Source organism: Aplidium turbinatum, chromosome 1 (genome assembly GCF_918807975.1).
Source record: "Aplidium turbinatum chromosome 1, kaAplTurb1.1, whole genome shotgun sequence".
Classification (NCBI taxonomy): Eukaryota; Metazoa; Chordata; class Ascidiacea; order Aplousobranchia; family Polyclinidae; genus Aplidium; species Aplidium turbinatum.
In genome coordinates this window covers 14,228,835-14,244,622 of record NC_137472.1, presented here as the reverse complement: position 1 = coordinate 14,244,622, position 15,788 = coordinate 14,228,835, and the positions used below count along the sequence as shown (strand labels likewise).

The 15,788-nt window shown below is 38.5% G+C and overlaps 1 protein-coding gene across 1 annotated transcript in view; it reads right to left on the bottom strand.

The window, feature by feature from the left end:
• Positions 1-3,253: 3,253 nt before the first annotated feature.
• LOC145779803 (krev interaction trapped protein 1-like) overlaps positions 3,254-15,788 on the bottom strand; it is a 30,307-nt gene continuing 17,772 nt past the window's right edge. The window contains exons 11-20 of the mRNA XM_082591488.1: positions 11,601-11,757; positions 10,453-10,583; positions 9,594-9,727; positions 7,889-7,944; positions 7,604-7,708; positions 7,050-7,216; positions 6,644-6,787; positions 5,551-5,707; positions 5,030-5,228; positions 3,254-3,398 (exon numbers count right to left, since the gene is read on the bottom strand). Of these exons, the coding sequence (XP_082447614.1) occupies positions 5,049-5,228; positions 5,551-5,707; positions 6,644-6,787; positions 7,050-7,216; positions 7,604-7,708; positions 7,889-7,944; positions 9,594-9,727; positions 10,453-10,583; positions 11,601-11,757 (1,231 nt within the window). The 3' untranslated portion in view covers positions 3,254-3,398; positions 5,030-5,048. The remainder of the gene's footprint in view (positions 3,399-5,029; positions 5,229-5,550; positions 5,708-6,643; positions 6,788-7,049; positions 7,217-7,603; positions 7,709-7,888; positions 7,945-9,593; positions 9,728-10,452; positions 10,584-11,600; positions 11,758-15,788) is intronic.

Below are 15,788 nucleotides of genomic sequence, written 5' to 3'. Positions count from 1 at the left end.
CAGAGGACATGTAGCGCCAGAGAGCTCTGTCGTCTCTGACGTCACACGTCACTAGAATCTTCCAGAAGACTCCGCCTTGAGCGCATAACTGCACGTCTCGGGAATTCAATTCAGCAATCGGGAATTCAACTTCTGTAATCAACGTCACTATGCCGAATTCCTACCTTGGTTCATCGTTATGTAGAATTGCAGTCGTGTTGCGTTGTGTGATCATATGTAAAACTCGCAATCTCACACTAGTACCTTCTTAAAGAAGTTAAGCTCATGATTTTAAATCAATCAGTCGTTTGTTAAGTTCTTGCAATATGTAAAATCAGTTCTTGCTATAAAATCAATCAATCAGTCGTTTGCTATGTGAAATCTTAGTCTTTTGTAGAGTTCTACAACATGTAAAAATCAGAGTGTGTTAAGTTTTTGCTATGTGAAAATCAATAGTTTGTTGAGTTTTTGTTCAATATGAAAAGTCGGTTCTTTCAATATGGAAATCAGTTGAATGCAATATCAAAAGTCAGAACTTAAAACCAGTATCAAGAAATCAGTCTTGGTAATTCTAAAGCAATATATCAGTTTCGTTGTTGTTACCGTTTTCTATTTTTGGCACTGCCAGGATGACGTTTGGATCAGTTTATTGTTAATGTAGCAGCGACAACATGTCGTATCCAGTTGTTGGTGGTGGAGCTTTAATATTCCGGTGTTTTCCTTTACTTTCTGTGTTGCTGGATCGAAGATTAAAACTATAAACAATTACGTTGTGAGCAAGCATTGATCTTCTGAGTTGAGTTAGTAAACAATACAGCAGCGTAATCGACCTCGTGTCCTATCATTCCTTGCCGACTTTGCCCAGGAATGTTGCCATCCCACTGATGGCTGTGTATGGGTGGATATGCTGAAAGCAGCGTCCGCTACATATTTCTGGTGACCCCGACGTGATTTTGCTAACTGTGAGCTGTAACGACGTGATCTTACTGTGAATTAATTACTTGACTTAACTGTGAATTGACTGAATGTGAACTGATCACTGGATGCACTGGATTATTCTGGATTACATCACGGATTATAACAAGCCTGCCTTTCATCGGATGCTCCTTCAACGACGACGGCGTGGGACTCAAGTTAAGTAACATTAATTCATGATGTTTGAATACTCTTTTTACATTATCGTAGTAGCCGTAAGCTTTTTAATCTCCCTCGCCGTTGTCGTCCTTGGTCGTTGCCCCACTCGTGGCTCGCGATCGGGGCGTCTTGACAGCAGCGATGACAATGTGTTTCGCCCCCGTCTGGACTGTGGTGCCTGTAGGTATCTTAGGCTTTGTTACACGTTCACTGTTTAGTTCTCCGTCCTGGGCATGACGTAAAACTGCATCCATCCAGCCGTCCTGGGTACGACGTAAAACTGCATCCCTCCATCCCATCTTTCATCAGTTAGGTGCCGTTCTTGCATAAAGTTATCGTATTAATTACAGCAGTCTTCGTCCTGGGCATGACGTAAAACTGCATCCATTCATCCATCCATTCCACCTTTCCTTAGTTAGCTTAGTCATCGTTTTTGCATACAGTCTTCAAAGGAATTACAGCAGTCTCCGTCCTGGGTACGACGTAAAACTGCATCCATCCATCCTCAGTTAATCACTGCCTCGTTTAGTAGTTCTCTGCTCTGTAGTTGTCTTTAGGAGCTGCGCTTCCTCATATAGGCGTGCGACGCAGCACACTTCCTGTATATAGTACTTGTTAGAATCCTTGTCCGTTCACCGTTGTTTTGTTCACGTAGCGCCTCGTTGTTCACCCTTGTAGCCACTGTTAGGATCTTGCTTGTCAAGGTGGTAGCATAGATATAAGTCGACATGCTGCTTGCAATTAGCTTGCCCGTTGCTTTCTGCCTTTTTGGCCTTGTCCTGCCACTGCTATCGTTGCCCAGCTGTCATAGATATAAGTCGACATGCTGCTTACGACCAGCTTGCCCGTCGCTTTCTGCTCTATAGGCATTGTCCTGCTTTCGTTGCCCAGCTGTCATAGATATAAGCCGACATGTTGCTTGCGACTAGCTTGCCCGTCGCTTTCTGCCTTTTTGGCCTTGTTTCGTCACAGCTACTCGCATTCATCTGTCCACTGCTTCCTGCCCTGTTGGACCGGTTCTCCGCGCAGTCGCTTCGCATAGCTATCATGCTTTCAGTGTATCTATCGTTTGGTCCCTGTACCTGCAGCACTGCATACACACATTAAATGCTTCCACAGTGCTCACCTGCTGTAATCGTTGTGTTTAGATCGTACCCTTGTTGTAAGTTAGTTGTAGTTGTAACGTTGTTGTAGTTGTAACCTCGTTGTAGTTGTAACCTCGTTGTTGTAGTTGTAACCTGTATGTAATTGTAATTCATGATTGTTATCGCCCTCACTAACCGCATTTTTGTGTTGCACAGAATAGTCTCATCGAAGCCGGATGTCCGCCGCACGAGACCTCTGCTTCAACCAATCGAGAGCCGACCAGCCGCTCCCCGGAATCAGAGGAACTGTTAGCGCTCGCGCCGTGCGGAGGGGATCCGACCCCGTCTTGTTGTTCACCGTGTGTCTATGTTATAATACGCATCTTGTGCCTCGCCTGTTTCATTTCATGCTGCAAACATCTCATCAGAAGTCAAACGGCTACCCCGTTTTCCTTCTTGCGGAGGTGTCTGTAGCGCCAGAGAGCTCTGTCGTCTCTGACGTCACACGTACACGTCACTAGAATCTTCCAGAAGACTCCGCCTTGAGCGCATAACTGCACGTCTCGGGAATTCAATTCAGCAATCGGGAATTCAACTTCTGTAATCAACGTCACTATGCCGAATTCCTACCTTGGTTCATCGTTATGTAGAATTGCAGTCGTGTTGCGTTGTGTGATCATATGTAAAACTCGCAATCTCACACTAGTACCTTCTTAAAGAAGTTAAGCTCATGATTTTAAATCAATCAGTCGTTTGTTAAGTTCTTGCAATATGTAAAATCAGTTCTTGCTATAAAATCAATCAATCAGTCGTTTGCTATGTGAAATCTTAGTCTTTTGTAGAGTTCTACAACATGTAAAAATCAGAGTGTGTTAAGTTTTTGCTATGTGAAAATCAATAGTTTGTTGAGTTTTTGTTCAATATGAAAAGTCGGTTCTTTCAATATGGAAATCAGTTGAATGCAATATCAAAAGTCAGAACTTAAAACCAGTATCAAGAAATCAGTCTTGGTAATTCTAAAGCAATATATCAGTTTCGTTGTTGTTACCGTTTTCTATTTTTGGCACTGCCAGGATGACGTTTGGATCAGTTTATTGTTAATGTAGCAGCGACAACATTTCGTATCCAGTTGTTGGTGGTGGAGCTTTAATATTCCGGTGTTTTCCTTTACTTTCTGTGTTGCTGGATCGAAGATTAAAACTATAAACAATTACGTTGTGAGCAAGCATTGATCTTCTGAGTTGAGTTAGTAAACAATACAGCAGCGTAATCGACCTCGTGTCCTATCATTCCTTGCCGACTTTGCCCAGGAATGTTGCCATCCCACTGATGGCTGTGTATGGGTGGATATGCTGAAAGCAGCGTCCGCTACAGACATTTTATCTCTGACGTCATTGCTGCCTTACAAGAAGCTCATATTGCAGTTCCTGGAGCTTCCTCAATAATAAATAAGGTATTGTGTTTTGGTTTTGCTTCATTTGCAACTATAAACCTTTCACCTGTCTCGTTGCTGGATCTACTGGAAAGACTTGTTTTGTTTCGTTCACATCAGTTATCATAGAATTCCCGGTTGTCAAAATTATACCCAGTTGGAGTGGCAAAAAGCGTACCGGCAACTAAAAATGTGGAGTTTGTAGAAGGTGTACTACCAATATTAATTTAAGCGTTAATTAATTAATTTGAGTTGCTTGCTTATTTATTCATTCATTTCAGGAGAGTGGAAGGAAAGAAAGGTTCCAATGAACCTAAGGAGTTACCTAATCCAGAATTCTGAAAGTAAGTTAAATAAACTAACTGTTTTATTAGCAACACTGAATTAAATTGATCACAGGTGAAATTTGATTTTGTTGCCTTACTAACTGTCCTAGGTATTCCAATTGAGTTGAGCTGTTTTGTTTTTTTGCTTTTCAGAGACGTGTTTGCTTTTCAGCTTTTCAGAGACGTGTTTGCTTTTCAGCTTTTCAGAGACGCTTTTCAGAGACGTGTTTGCTTTTCAGAGACGTTAATTGGGAGGAAAAGGAAAAAGCGCAAAATTATGAGAAATCCCAGAACTTTGTTGGTTTGCTGTGAATTATTGCAACAATTTTAAATTGTGCGTTGATTCCTAATATTTACTTCAGTAAACTCTTGTCATTCGATCTTTCAAGTTATCTCAAGTTTATTTCAAAAGGAAAAAGTTTCCTTTCTTTAAGGTCATTATTATTAACAATTTAAGGACTTTTTAAATGATTTGGTGTGGACAACGTCAAAAAGCTTCAGAGAAAAATATATTGTTGACGTCAACTAACCGGAGACAACTAATTGTAGAATCAATGGTTTTCGGTTAGCTCAGATGTATCGTCAATTAAAAAAACAAAAAATAAAAAAGTTAATTTCTCAATAACTTAGCACAAAGATGGTCAAAAGTAAGTCGTAACTTACTTTAAAGCTTCCTAGTAACCAAAGTATTGCATTAAAAAAGTAAGATACAACATATAGTTTTTATACCATTTCTTTTCCAGGCTTAAAAGAATGAATTTAAGCGCAAAAACGGAAATGTGTTGTTTTTGTGAAAATCTTTTGCATACCCAATATGCAGCATAGATTAGTGTTTGTGATAAAATCGAAAAAATTAATAAAAAATTTGACATTATAGCAAAAAATTTACATTGTTTCATCGTTACACGATGAAATTATATAAACTTTCTAAAAAGTGAGGTAGAAAAATTGTCCCTTGTATAGTTTCAGCATTTGTCATCAACACTTTCAATGCATTTTAAATGACTCCATTCACCACAATAAAGATTTCAACAAATCATCCTTAGCCTCTACCCCAAACAGCCATACGGTACCGTCCTTCCATATAACTCTTCATGTGGCAAGTGGATTGGCAGCTTGAGTTAGCTTGGTCATTAAACTGCACACAAGCGCCGCTTGGGGCGTGTGGATGATCATGTTGACTTTGCCGTCTTCCGTGCAAATCTGGAACATTCTTCTCTCTTCATTCAACTGCCATGTTAGCAAATGATAGCTCACCGACACAAGCAAAAGCTGAAATTAAACAACAAGCTAAAATAAACGACAACGTATACATCGAATAGCTGAGTAGCGTGTTTAAAATACAGCCATACACTGTATGTCGTTGTTGCAAACGCAGTTTCACCTCTAAATACAAATATGTGAGTAATGACAAAGATGCTGAAGATTCCAATGAAAGAAGAGAATACTTTTAAAGAAAAACATTAAAGCGAATGAAATTTCAATGAAACAGGAACAAATTAATTTAATTTGTTTCTACCATATTGTACAGACAGTTTCTTCCTATTGACAATCACTTGTATAAACGTACCCTGCTATCTGTGATGTCACTTACTTTGCTTTCAACTTTGATGAAATGCACTCCTCTGTGATTACAGCCGATATAAAGAGGCACAATCTGTTGGTACTTTTCACCTGCTTCTTGCTCAGTGGCATAGGCATAGCCTGTGAAAAACGCTGACCCATATGGTGGAATCTGCGTCCAGCAATATCTGCCAAATAAAGTTATTTCTACTAAAACTGATCAAATGATAATGGTATTTATAATTAAGTTAATTAAGTGATTACTTATGAAAAGTAACTAAGTAATTACTTATTAAAAATATCTGCTTTTGTAAATTATTGTGTCTATCACAGGAAAAAATTGTTCTATTTACTTTAAAAAGCAAATAATTTCAGTGTATTGCAACCATTTCGAGGTACAAATCACACTATCTTCTCCAGAAATCACGCGAATAAACAGGAATAAGGTTCACTACTTGACGAGGTATCAAACCTACGCTTGCCGATTCAGTACTTGGCACTCTAACCAATGTCGTTGAAAAGCTGTTTAAATCATCAGTAGCTGCTACATTTAAAAAACTAGCCTTAGCGCCACTGAGCAAGAAAAACAAGACAAAAATTATAAATCTAACAACCAAATCTATCAATGCTACATCAACAATGTTTAAAGCCACATTGCCGAGTGGTGAGAGCCGTGAAACGACGTTCGGAAGGGCGACGGTTCGACACCGCTCAAGAGCATGCGGCTGTGTCTTTGGCAGGACACTTAAAGGCATGCCTGAAGGTGGACACGAAGATTGGCTTCCTTGCCTTCCCGTCCACTTAATCTAAATCTTCAATCACCTGGCGTACGCCTGGATACAGCAAACAAATGTTTAAAATAATTATATAGACACAGTCGAAAAGGAAACAAATTTTTGTATCCATCTTAGTGGATGTTATTAACACACCTGTCTTGCCAAAACACAGTCGGGTGTATTTATTGAGTTTCATTAAGGATAGGGGATCTCCTGACTAAGAAGCAGCAGTCGGGTGTTTTCGCGAAGTGTCAAGCCGCGTTCTTTGAACCAACGTGCAAGGGCGTTCTCATCGCTCGGCAACGAAACTCCCGATGTGAATCATGCGCTAAAATGAACAAAACTTACCGTAAATACAGAAGTTGTAGCTGCGATATCTCGCCCGGGCCTTGCTCACTGATCTCTTTGTGCTTGCTCATAATCTTGCTCACCCATCCCACGGCGCGCATGCGCAGTTTGCAAACAGGAATGAGCTGACGCAACACTTCGTCACTACACAAAAAAGTGAGTGCATCTTTTAAATTTAAACCATTAAACAAAAAGGAGACAAAACCCTTGAAAGAAGCAGAAATTTATTTCAGATTACACATATTTACTAATTGATAATATTACACTATTAACATTAATTGCTATATTGGGTGAGAGTAGGAAAGTTATGATTTTATTTAACTATAGAAGGCAATAGCGTAGATGATTTAAAAAAGGTAAAGGCAACCACATTTAAAAAACCAAACAAAAACGGGATCACTTGTACCTGAAGTAGCCAGGCTTGTGCTTTTTTACGTCATACGGTCCATGCAATATCCTCATCACCACCGCTGCCATAGCAACAGCAACCTGGTCAGAACAAGGATAGAGTCCCCTCAGTACTTGTATGCGCGCTTCTTCGTACAGCAGATGAATGGAAGTGATGTCCGCCACCTGGGATACGTTTCAAGTTGTTTACATGGAACGACAAATCTAATCAAATATACTAATCCAACGAAAGAGCGCTTTCTGCCAAGTACAATGTAAAGCAGAAAATATTTTAGAACTGTACATCAAATCACAATTATCGAAGTAACAGTGACGCCTTTTTGCACCATTAGTGGGTTCTTGAGGTGATCCTCCCAATAGTGTATGCATTGCTGTAGCAAATTCACACATAAAAAAATTATAAAGAATCTTTTCTTTATGCCATGTCGAGTAAATTGGTAAAATATGTATACTTGGTAAATCCGTAACTGGTAAAACATGTATTTTGATCAATTCTAGGTGTCATAACTTAAAAGCAATGTCTTCCATCAGGAAAAGGACACCATCACATACTTCTTCTTCAACATTGGGAAACAAACGGACATCCCTCTTCAGTACGATGGTTGGTTTTTCATTCTGGCAAGCTTCCGAGTGGATTCCACCCAACTGTCTCAAGATCTGGAAGAAATTGAGGAGTTTAGAGAGACACGTTTCCACACCACCGATCGAGCACTTCTTTGGAGAATTGATTTTTTGAAAAGTAAAAGAAAAGAACGAGAGTGTGCTCTGCAAAACTGCTCATTTTTGTCCGTTGTATTATTATAAAAAAGCGTTGAATTTACGCAACAAACATCTTACCTCCGGCCACTTTTCAATCTCTATTAGTGGGCTGTGTTCCGGCTTTAATTGGAGATCTAACAAAGTTAATGCAATGTCAAATAACGTGAAACTGCAGCAGTCAAAAAAGAAGACAAACAAATTTTAATAACTCAACTGATAACTGTCGCACCATCTCATTTTCTGTTGGCGTTGAATCAAAGTAAAAAGCTGATATTCTTGTTGGGTTATAGCCGGCGGTCTGCATCCAAGTTGAAAATGCACCAATACCAAAACGTACAATTTCGCTTTTAGATCACACAAATTAGGAACAAGAGTTTTCGGGTCAGTACAACGTTACTTTAGCCATACAAAAGATGCGGCAATATGAGTGCAACATTTGAGTTCATGTAACAAATATACCATTATTATCATTATGGGTTAAAAGCCTGCTTATCGACGTTAAACTATCGATCCATTAGAAGAACTCTATATCGTTTCATAGTGCAAGCATCTATATGATGAATAGATTGAGTTTCGCTTTTACAGCGTGATCGTTGCTTGCTTTACAATTGTAAATACAAACGACCTGTTTTAGTCTGATGCTGCAGGTTCGTTGTAGCAGCGGTTTGCACTAGCTTTCGGAACACTGTGGCCTAGTCAATAGTCATGTGTAAAAGTAATGTCATGTAATAATAAAAATAAAGTAATAAAGTAAATAAAGTAAAGTAATAGTCATGTGTAATAGTCATGTGTAATTGTCATGTTCTGTCACTTAGTTTTATTTTGACATGCTATCTTCACACAGTTTCATTTTGTACGTATTGCTTTTTTAGCCATTCGACTCTCATCAACCTTGGTTTGTTTTTGCGCATTGTCATCATTATTTTGTCATAGTAGTTAGGTTCGTGTAGTTTAGTTTAAATATAGTTTAAATTTGCCTATAAATATTTTACGCAGCCAGTTAATATTTACGCAGTATTCTACCACTTAGTTTTGGCAGTTAGTCTTGGTCAGTATCTTAGGCTACTGCAGATTCATTTATTTATTTATTTAGTGACAGTTTTTAGGTTTTGCTTTCTTATGTTTGCTTTTTAGGCACTAAAGATGCTCTACAGTTAGAGCGAAATGCATATGCCAATAGGGCTCTGCTGATTTTCCATGTATTTTGTAATAAAGAATGATCAATAGTCATGTGCATTGTGCAATGATGATTCGTCATTCATTTAGTTTAGTGCAAACCGTTAAACCGTTGCTACAACAGCGAATCCGCAGCATTAAGCTCAAACAGGTCGTTTGTATCTACAATACAGTTGTAAAGTAAATAACAATTGTGTTGCCAAAAGCGAAACCCCATCTATACGGTGATTTGCGGTGCTTATTAAAAAGGGCGGTTGTCCGTACAACTTATTTCATTGAATGGTTTTGTAGGTCTGTCAATTCGTCCTTCTGTTTGCAGCCTATTTCCGGTACGTTTGCTTTTAGAGCACGCACTGCTGTAATGCAGCATTGTGATCGGATAAAGCGTTTTTCTCTACATTTGTTCCCAACTTATCATGTCCGTGCTGAATATCAAGGTTTTCATTTTACTTGTTGTAGGTCGGTTAAACCAGTTTAAACCAGTTAAACCAAACTTCATTCAAAGCTTTTCAAAACGAGGCAATGCTTTGGTTACACTATTAATCAAGGCATTGACTTGAGACAAAGCAATCCGGACCAAATCCAATCCGAGACATCGCAAACTTACGTAAGCTTTTCGACGTGATCCATAGCGCGAAGTACATTTTAGCTTCATTGGAAAAGTTCATACAGTTGATGACGTCAATGACTTTGGTATTGCTTCCGTTCCTCAATTCAACTGACTTTTCTGAACCGTCCATTCTAGAACGCATGAGGCGATTAAAATGATCAACGAAGCACATGAGTTAATGAGAAACTGCAAAACAACAATTTTAAAACTGCTGCAAAATCGCTTAGAGATCTTGCACAGATGTTTTCAATTTTGTTGGTTTCCGATCAGTGGTTCTTAATCTAAGGTTGGGAATCACTTTGGAGGTCTGTAAAAAGTATTCAGGGGGGTTTGGGAATGTATCGAGTTTAGGAACCTATTAAGTACGTAGGTTTCCGGAAACAGGTAACACATACGTAGGTTTCCAGTAATACAGGATCGCCGGAAAAAATTCCATTGTTGACTGCCTTTCAAAGCGTTCCGCGTTCTTTACATTGATTCAACATCTGCAGACGTTGAATCTGCAGAATGGAAAAAACGGTTGATTTGCTGTCAGGGGAGGTGCAACATTATTCCAGCCAGGAAACCAAGTCAAGAGCCCTGTGTCAAGAGCCTCTACAAGTCTACAAGTATGCGGAACTACCAGGAATAACCAGTCAAGGCTTAGTCAGTCCGAGGATAAAGATTCAAAAACCAAACCAGTTCTTTTTAGGTTGATTTGACGTTGAATCGATGTAAAAAAGGCTAAAGAGTGGAGACCTTGAGTCTGGAATCACAGAAAAGACCAAAGGTTACAGTATACAACAGACCACAAATTAGAAATGAAGAAGTTTACTTTAGCAGCGTTTATTGGAATGCAGTAATTATTGTTAGTTACCTGTGAACGAGCAGTTTTTGATAACTTTTGTGAGAGAGTTCCTTCAGATGCTGCATACATTTGTACCAATCCTTGGAACGGACCTGTTCACAGCATTCTGCAGCTGATCTTCCTTGTTTGTCTACCACGTGCTAAAAAGATGCAAATAGATTTTTGTTTTTTTGTTAGTCGTATCCAGGCTTACACCTGGTAGTTGAAGATTTAGATTAAGTGGACGGGAAGGCAAGGAAGCCAATCTTTATGTCCTCCTTCAGGCATGCCTTTAAGTGTCCTGCCAAAGACACAGCCGCATGCTCTTGAGCGGTGTCGAACCGGCGCCCTTTCGATAACTGTTCCAGGGCTCTCACCACTCGGCTATGCAGCCGACGCAAATTCAAATTGATGAATCTCCTCCAAGTCAGCAGTTGTGAACTGAGCAAGCGACAACTGAGCTAGCAATATTTGAGCAAGTGGCTGATGTTAGTAAATGATCAACTGAGCAGGCCAAAACTTGGCATGTCACAAGTCAGCAAATTCAGTTTAAGAAGCGATGACCAAGCAAGTCCGACGTGGGCACGAAAATCTCGTTTGCTGACTTGGTAATAGCCGAAATGTACTTGCTGAGTTGAAGCACTTGCTGAATTGTCGCATGCCGAGTGGTCCGACGACCCAAACTAAGGTGACTAGGAAATGAAGGGAAAATGTTTGATTTAACTAAATTTCATCCCAATGAAGTTTTCCGTCAGTGATAACGATAATAGGTGAAAAAACGTTCTTCACAAAGCATCAAATTAAATTTTTAGTAGAATACCCTACTAAAAAGTAAATATTTCAGCCCAAAATTCATTCGGACGAATAATTACTTACATTACTTGACGTTTAAATTAGTGCTTCAGTTAGACGCATATTTTGATTGTGATGAATGGCTGAAGTGGATATTGAATATGAATGACACATCAAACTTGTGTATGAGCACAGGTGCAGTAGGCTGTTCACCGTTTTTCATGAAGATTTTTTTTTTTTAATAAAGAAACATGTATATCAGCTAACAAACAAAACAAATTCGCTGATAAAAAAAAAAACAACACGAAGTCTGAGCCCAGTCTAATGGGCGAAACGTGTGTCTGTCGCTATAAATTCTTGCTACAATAAAAATTTTGAATTCTCACCCTGTCAATGAAAGGATGTTCGCATAGAAGCTTAACGATTGCAACGTTTCCACAGCCTGCTGCGAGATGTAACAGACTTGTCTGATTCCTGTTGCGCATATTGGGGTCACAGGAGCCTTTGTTCAATAATAGCTTCATAGCATCCAGCCGACCGTACCTGCAACAGAAAAGCACCTATGTAAATACACGATAAATGCACGTTTGGAGGGACAAAAATACATAACCCCAATCCCCATTCCCTAATATCAACGGTATGGATCATCGAAGTAATGGTTGAGCTTGTACATCTGTGAGCAAAATTTCTTTCTTTTTCGTTTACAAGCGTACGCTAGCCGTCTATGCAAGATAGAGCAAGTTTGAAAAGAGATTTATATGCCGTCATAAAAAAGAAAAGACACTGTGAAGAAAGCGTTGTTTCTACTTCGCTTTTCAACTTACGTGGTGACACGGCACCATGATGTACGTACCCAATAAAAGACTACATTTGATTTTGCGAAACCAGATGATCGGAACATCGCGTCTGGAAAGCGTTCAGTGATTGCTTAGTTTTTACTTTAAAAAGCGGAATATCTCCATTTACTGCATACAACAGATGTTTGCATTGCACTGCGCAAGAAACTAGGTCAATGGTCAAAATAAACCACTTCCTGCATGCAGCGAGAATAAAAATAAACACTACAGTAAACGCAATTCAGTGCAATTCACCCAAAACTCCGAAAGGAAGCAATCAATCAGCAAAATCCTTTCCCTGTTACTATTCTTAGCAGCTTTATAATCTTTCATGATTTCATTGGAGCCTTTGTATTGCATTCAACATTGTCCTAAAATTATTGCGCTACTTCTAGCGATTTCTCTACGTTTTTGCCTTGCAACAACGTCGTACTTTTTCTTGCAAAGTTACACATCATAGCCCGATAAAGATTTCTGCCATTGCCGGAAATGGCGATTTGCAGCGACTTTATGTGATGCAACAATCACTGTCGTTTCACAGCGAATTTAAATTTCAATTGCATGACTTATGGCGCAAAAGTGGACAAAATATGCGAAAACAAACTGTGGAGTACCGCCTCAAATCTATTGGCACATTCGCAGTGAAGAGCGACGGCCAAGTCCGAAACACACTGAAAGCGTTCACTTATGCTGCCCCAAATTGTTTCGTGGAAATCGTAAAAATCGTTTTAATGAAGACAAAATGTTGACTTCTAATTTAATTTTACTGTAATAACTATCGAATAGCTATGAATCTTCATTTTACGTTTTTGTACATCAGGAAAAATTAAAGGACATCAAGAAATAAATTATTTAGAAAACCCTATTTAGAAAGCTTTCTTGGAAACCCCGGTAACTTCAAGACCGTTGCAAGCACATTGAGACAGAAGGTTTCCAGGCTTTCTGCTTGGGAAGGCAAAGGATTGTCGTTCGAACACAACTCTCCGTTTCATATCGATTAATCGCGACACCAGATGATGCCACTTTAACTAAAGTGGGGTATTTCGTGGACAAAGATTACTTAAAACACAGTCATGCATAGTCATGTTTCTTGCCCTCGGGCAATATGGAGAAAGTATATAAACAACTGCAAAGACCCCAAAATTTTCTCGATTTGAGCATGAATTTAGTCATATACCTTACCTAATAATTCCACGCATACAATAATGACCACTCAACGTCTGTAAGATACGAAATCAACTTGGTTCTGTGTGTGACAGTTCATGACAAGACATCATTGGCGACTCTGAATATTATTCGCTTTATGACTTACTTCGCTGGCGGGCCATCTGTTGCTAACTGGATTAAGTAGCAGGCAACAGCTTGCATTACAAGGACTAAAACAACTTTTATAAACAACTCTTGCAATACAAGATATTTGAAATCACTAATGAGCGTATTGATATACGTACCGTGTTTGTCAGAAAGCTGATTTCGGCATTCTGTTTGTGTGAACGATTCCATTTAAAAAAAAAAACTGCTCTATTATAAATTATCTCAATTCTTGTAGGCTAATTTTAATACTTAATTCATTCTACAAAAGAAAATTTGTTTTCAGTTTTATTTTTTTTTAACCAAACCTTTTTCTGCAATTCGATTAGTTTTGATGGAAATAAAGCTGTAACATTCTTAACAGGTCAGGTGGGTGAATAAAAACTTGACTTTGTAGTTTTCATAACTCTAAAACGTGGCACAACAGTGAAGACAATTTTAAAACACCGTATCTTTTTTGGTACATAAACTGAACATCTTGGTACATAAAGCGACCATTACACGAACAATTTTCAGCCACTGTAATTCCCAACAGCAGAACAACATGTCCAAGGGACTGTAAAAACCAGCCGGCCGCCGTTGGCATGAACAAAGGCCAGGTCTCACTTACGGATGATGGCATAAAACTTATTCATATTGGATATTCAATTTTTTTTATATATATTTAGCGGACGATTTGTACAATTGTGATATCAAGAAACGCAGTTGTGGTTAAAATGAGGATATCTACTTGACAATTATTATTTTAACAAACCAAACACTGCTAAAAAATACGTAATCGAGAACCTTTTGCAGAACTCCACAGAACACTTCCAATGTAACTTACCTAAGAATGTGGATATTAACGAACTGTTTTAGCCTGATGCTGCGAGTTCGCTGCAGCATCAAGCTGAAACAGGTCGTTAATATCCACACTGTAAAGTAAGCAACGATCATGCTGCTAAAAACGAAACTCAATCTATTGCATTACCTAAGAATCTTTAACAAAACCTATTCGAAGAGCATCTCAACCAACCTCAAATGAAAACCTCACCCAATGATCTCAAGATACTTCCAGCCGTAGGATTACTTGAGAACTACGGTACAAAAAGATCACCAACTATTACTACAGAATCTAACCTTCAATCAAACGCGATCCAACACTCGCCTCGTACAAGCTACATTGATTTCCTAAACAAGTTTTATAAAACTGGAAACATTAACAAATAGGGTGTTATCTAAAGTGTTCTAAAATCAATAACGAAAACTCTATTATGCTTTATAAAGTATTTGATATGCTGCGTAACTTTGACACCAAACAACGTGGGCTTTGCTAACTCTAAATGTAAAAAGCGAAGTGTACGACAGCAAAGCATCGCCAAATCCACAATAACGAAGCAAAATTAGTAACTTGATATAAACTAAACCGAAATAATGCTACCGAGTCTTCTATAGCGAATAATTCCTAGAAATAGTAATAAAGATATTTGTAAGAAAGCCTGCCTAAGCCAAATAACTCCAGAAAAAATGTGATCAACAAACGACCGACCCAAGCAAGCAAAATTTCATTATGCGAACTACAGAACACGATCCGTATACATGTGGACAAAATGAAGAAAAAGGCAAATGAGACTGAAGTGTTTTCCTTTAAAAAATAATGGAAATTGTCCGCCAAGTCAGCAACGCATAAAATATCTTTATGAAAGCATGGCAACGTCATCAACTCTAGCAATGTAGATAATAAATCTTGTTATAAAACATAAACTGTTCCTACGAAACAATAATAAACGAAAACAACACATTTATTGATTCGCTGAAAACGTCGCCAACACATAGGCTAAGTTGTTTTTCAATCCACTGACCTTATAAGCATAAAATAGTGAAAACCAACGGAATCAAGTCTAGCATTACTTTGAATCGAACCAGAATCTATCAATCAGAGAAAATTTGCAAAACCTATGCTACCAGTTTGCACTAGACAAATGTATCTGACTATCCAACACAGGTTTGATGGATATTTTAGCATCAATACAAATTATGGCAAGATTGAAATCAACCCGATACCTGTTAGAACCAATAGCAAAAGAATCATTAACCTCAGAAAATTAAGATATTTCGGACACATAGCAAGAAACACGTTGAAAAATTTAATGTTGACTTGGATGGTATAAGGCAAACGAACAAAAGAAAGAACAAAAAAAGAAATATTTTGACAATATCAGGCAAATTACGGGAATGAAAAGCATGCCGGAAGTGCTAATAAAAACAAAAGACAGAACAAAATGGAGGGAGTGCATATCGGAGATCACAGCCGATCAAACATGGTTCATCTATTAAAGGAAAAGAAAATAGAAGAAAATGTCAAATTCTTACAAAAATAGACCGCTGCTTTTCGGTCTGACATTCCAACAGCTTTTATAAAAACGGCTGCAATGAAACAAACAAAAA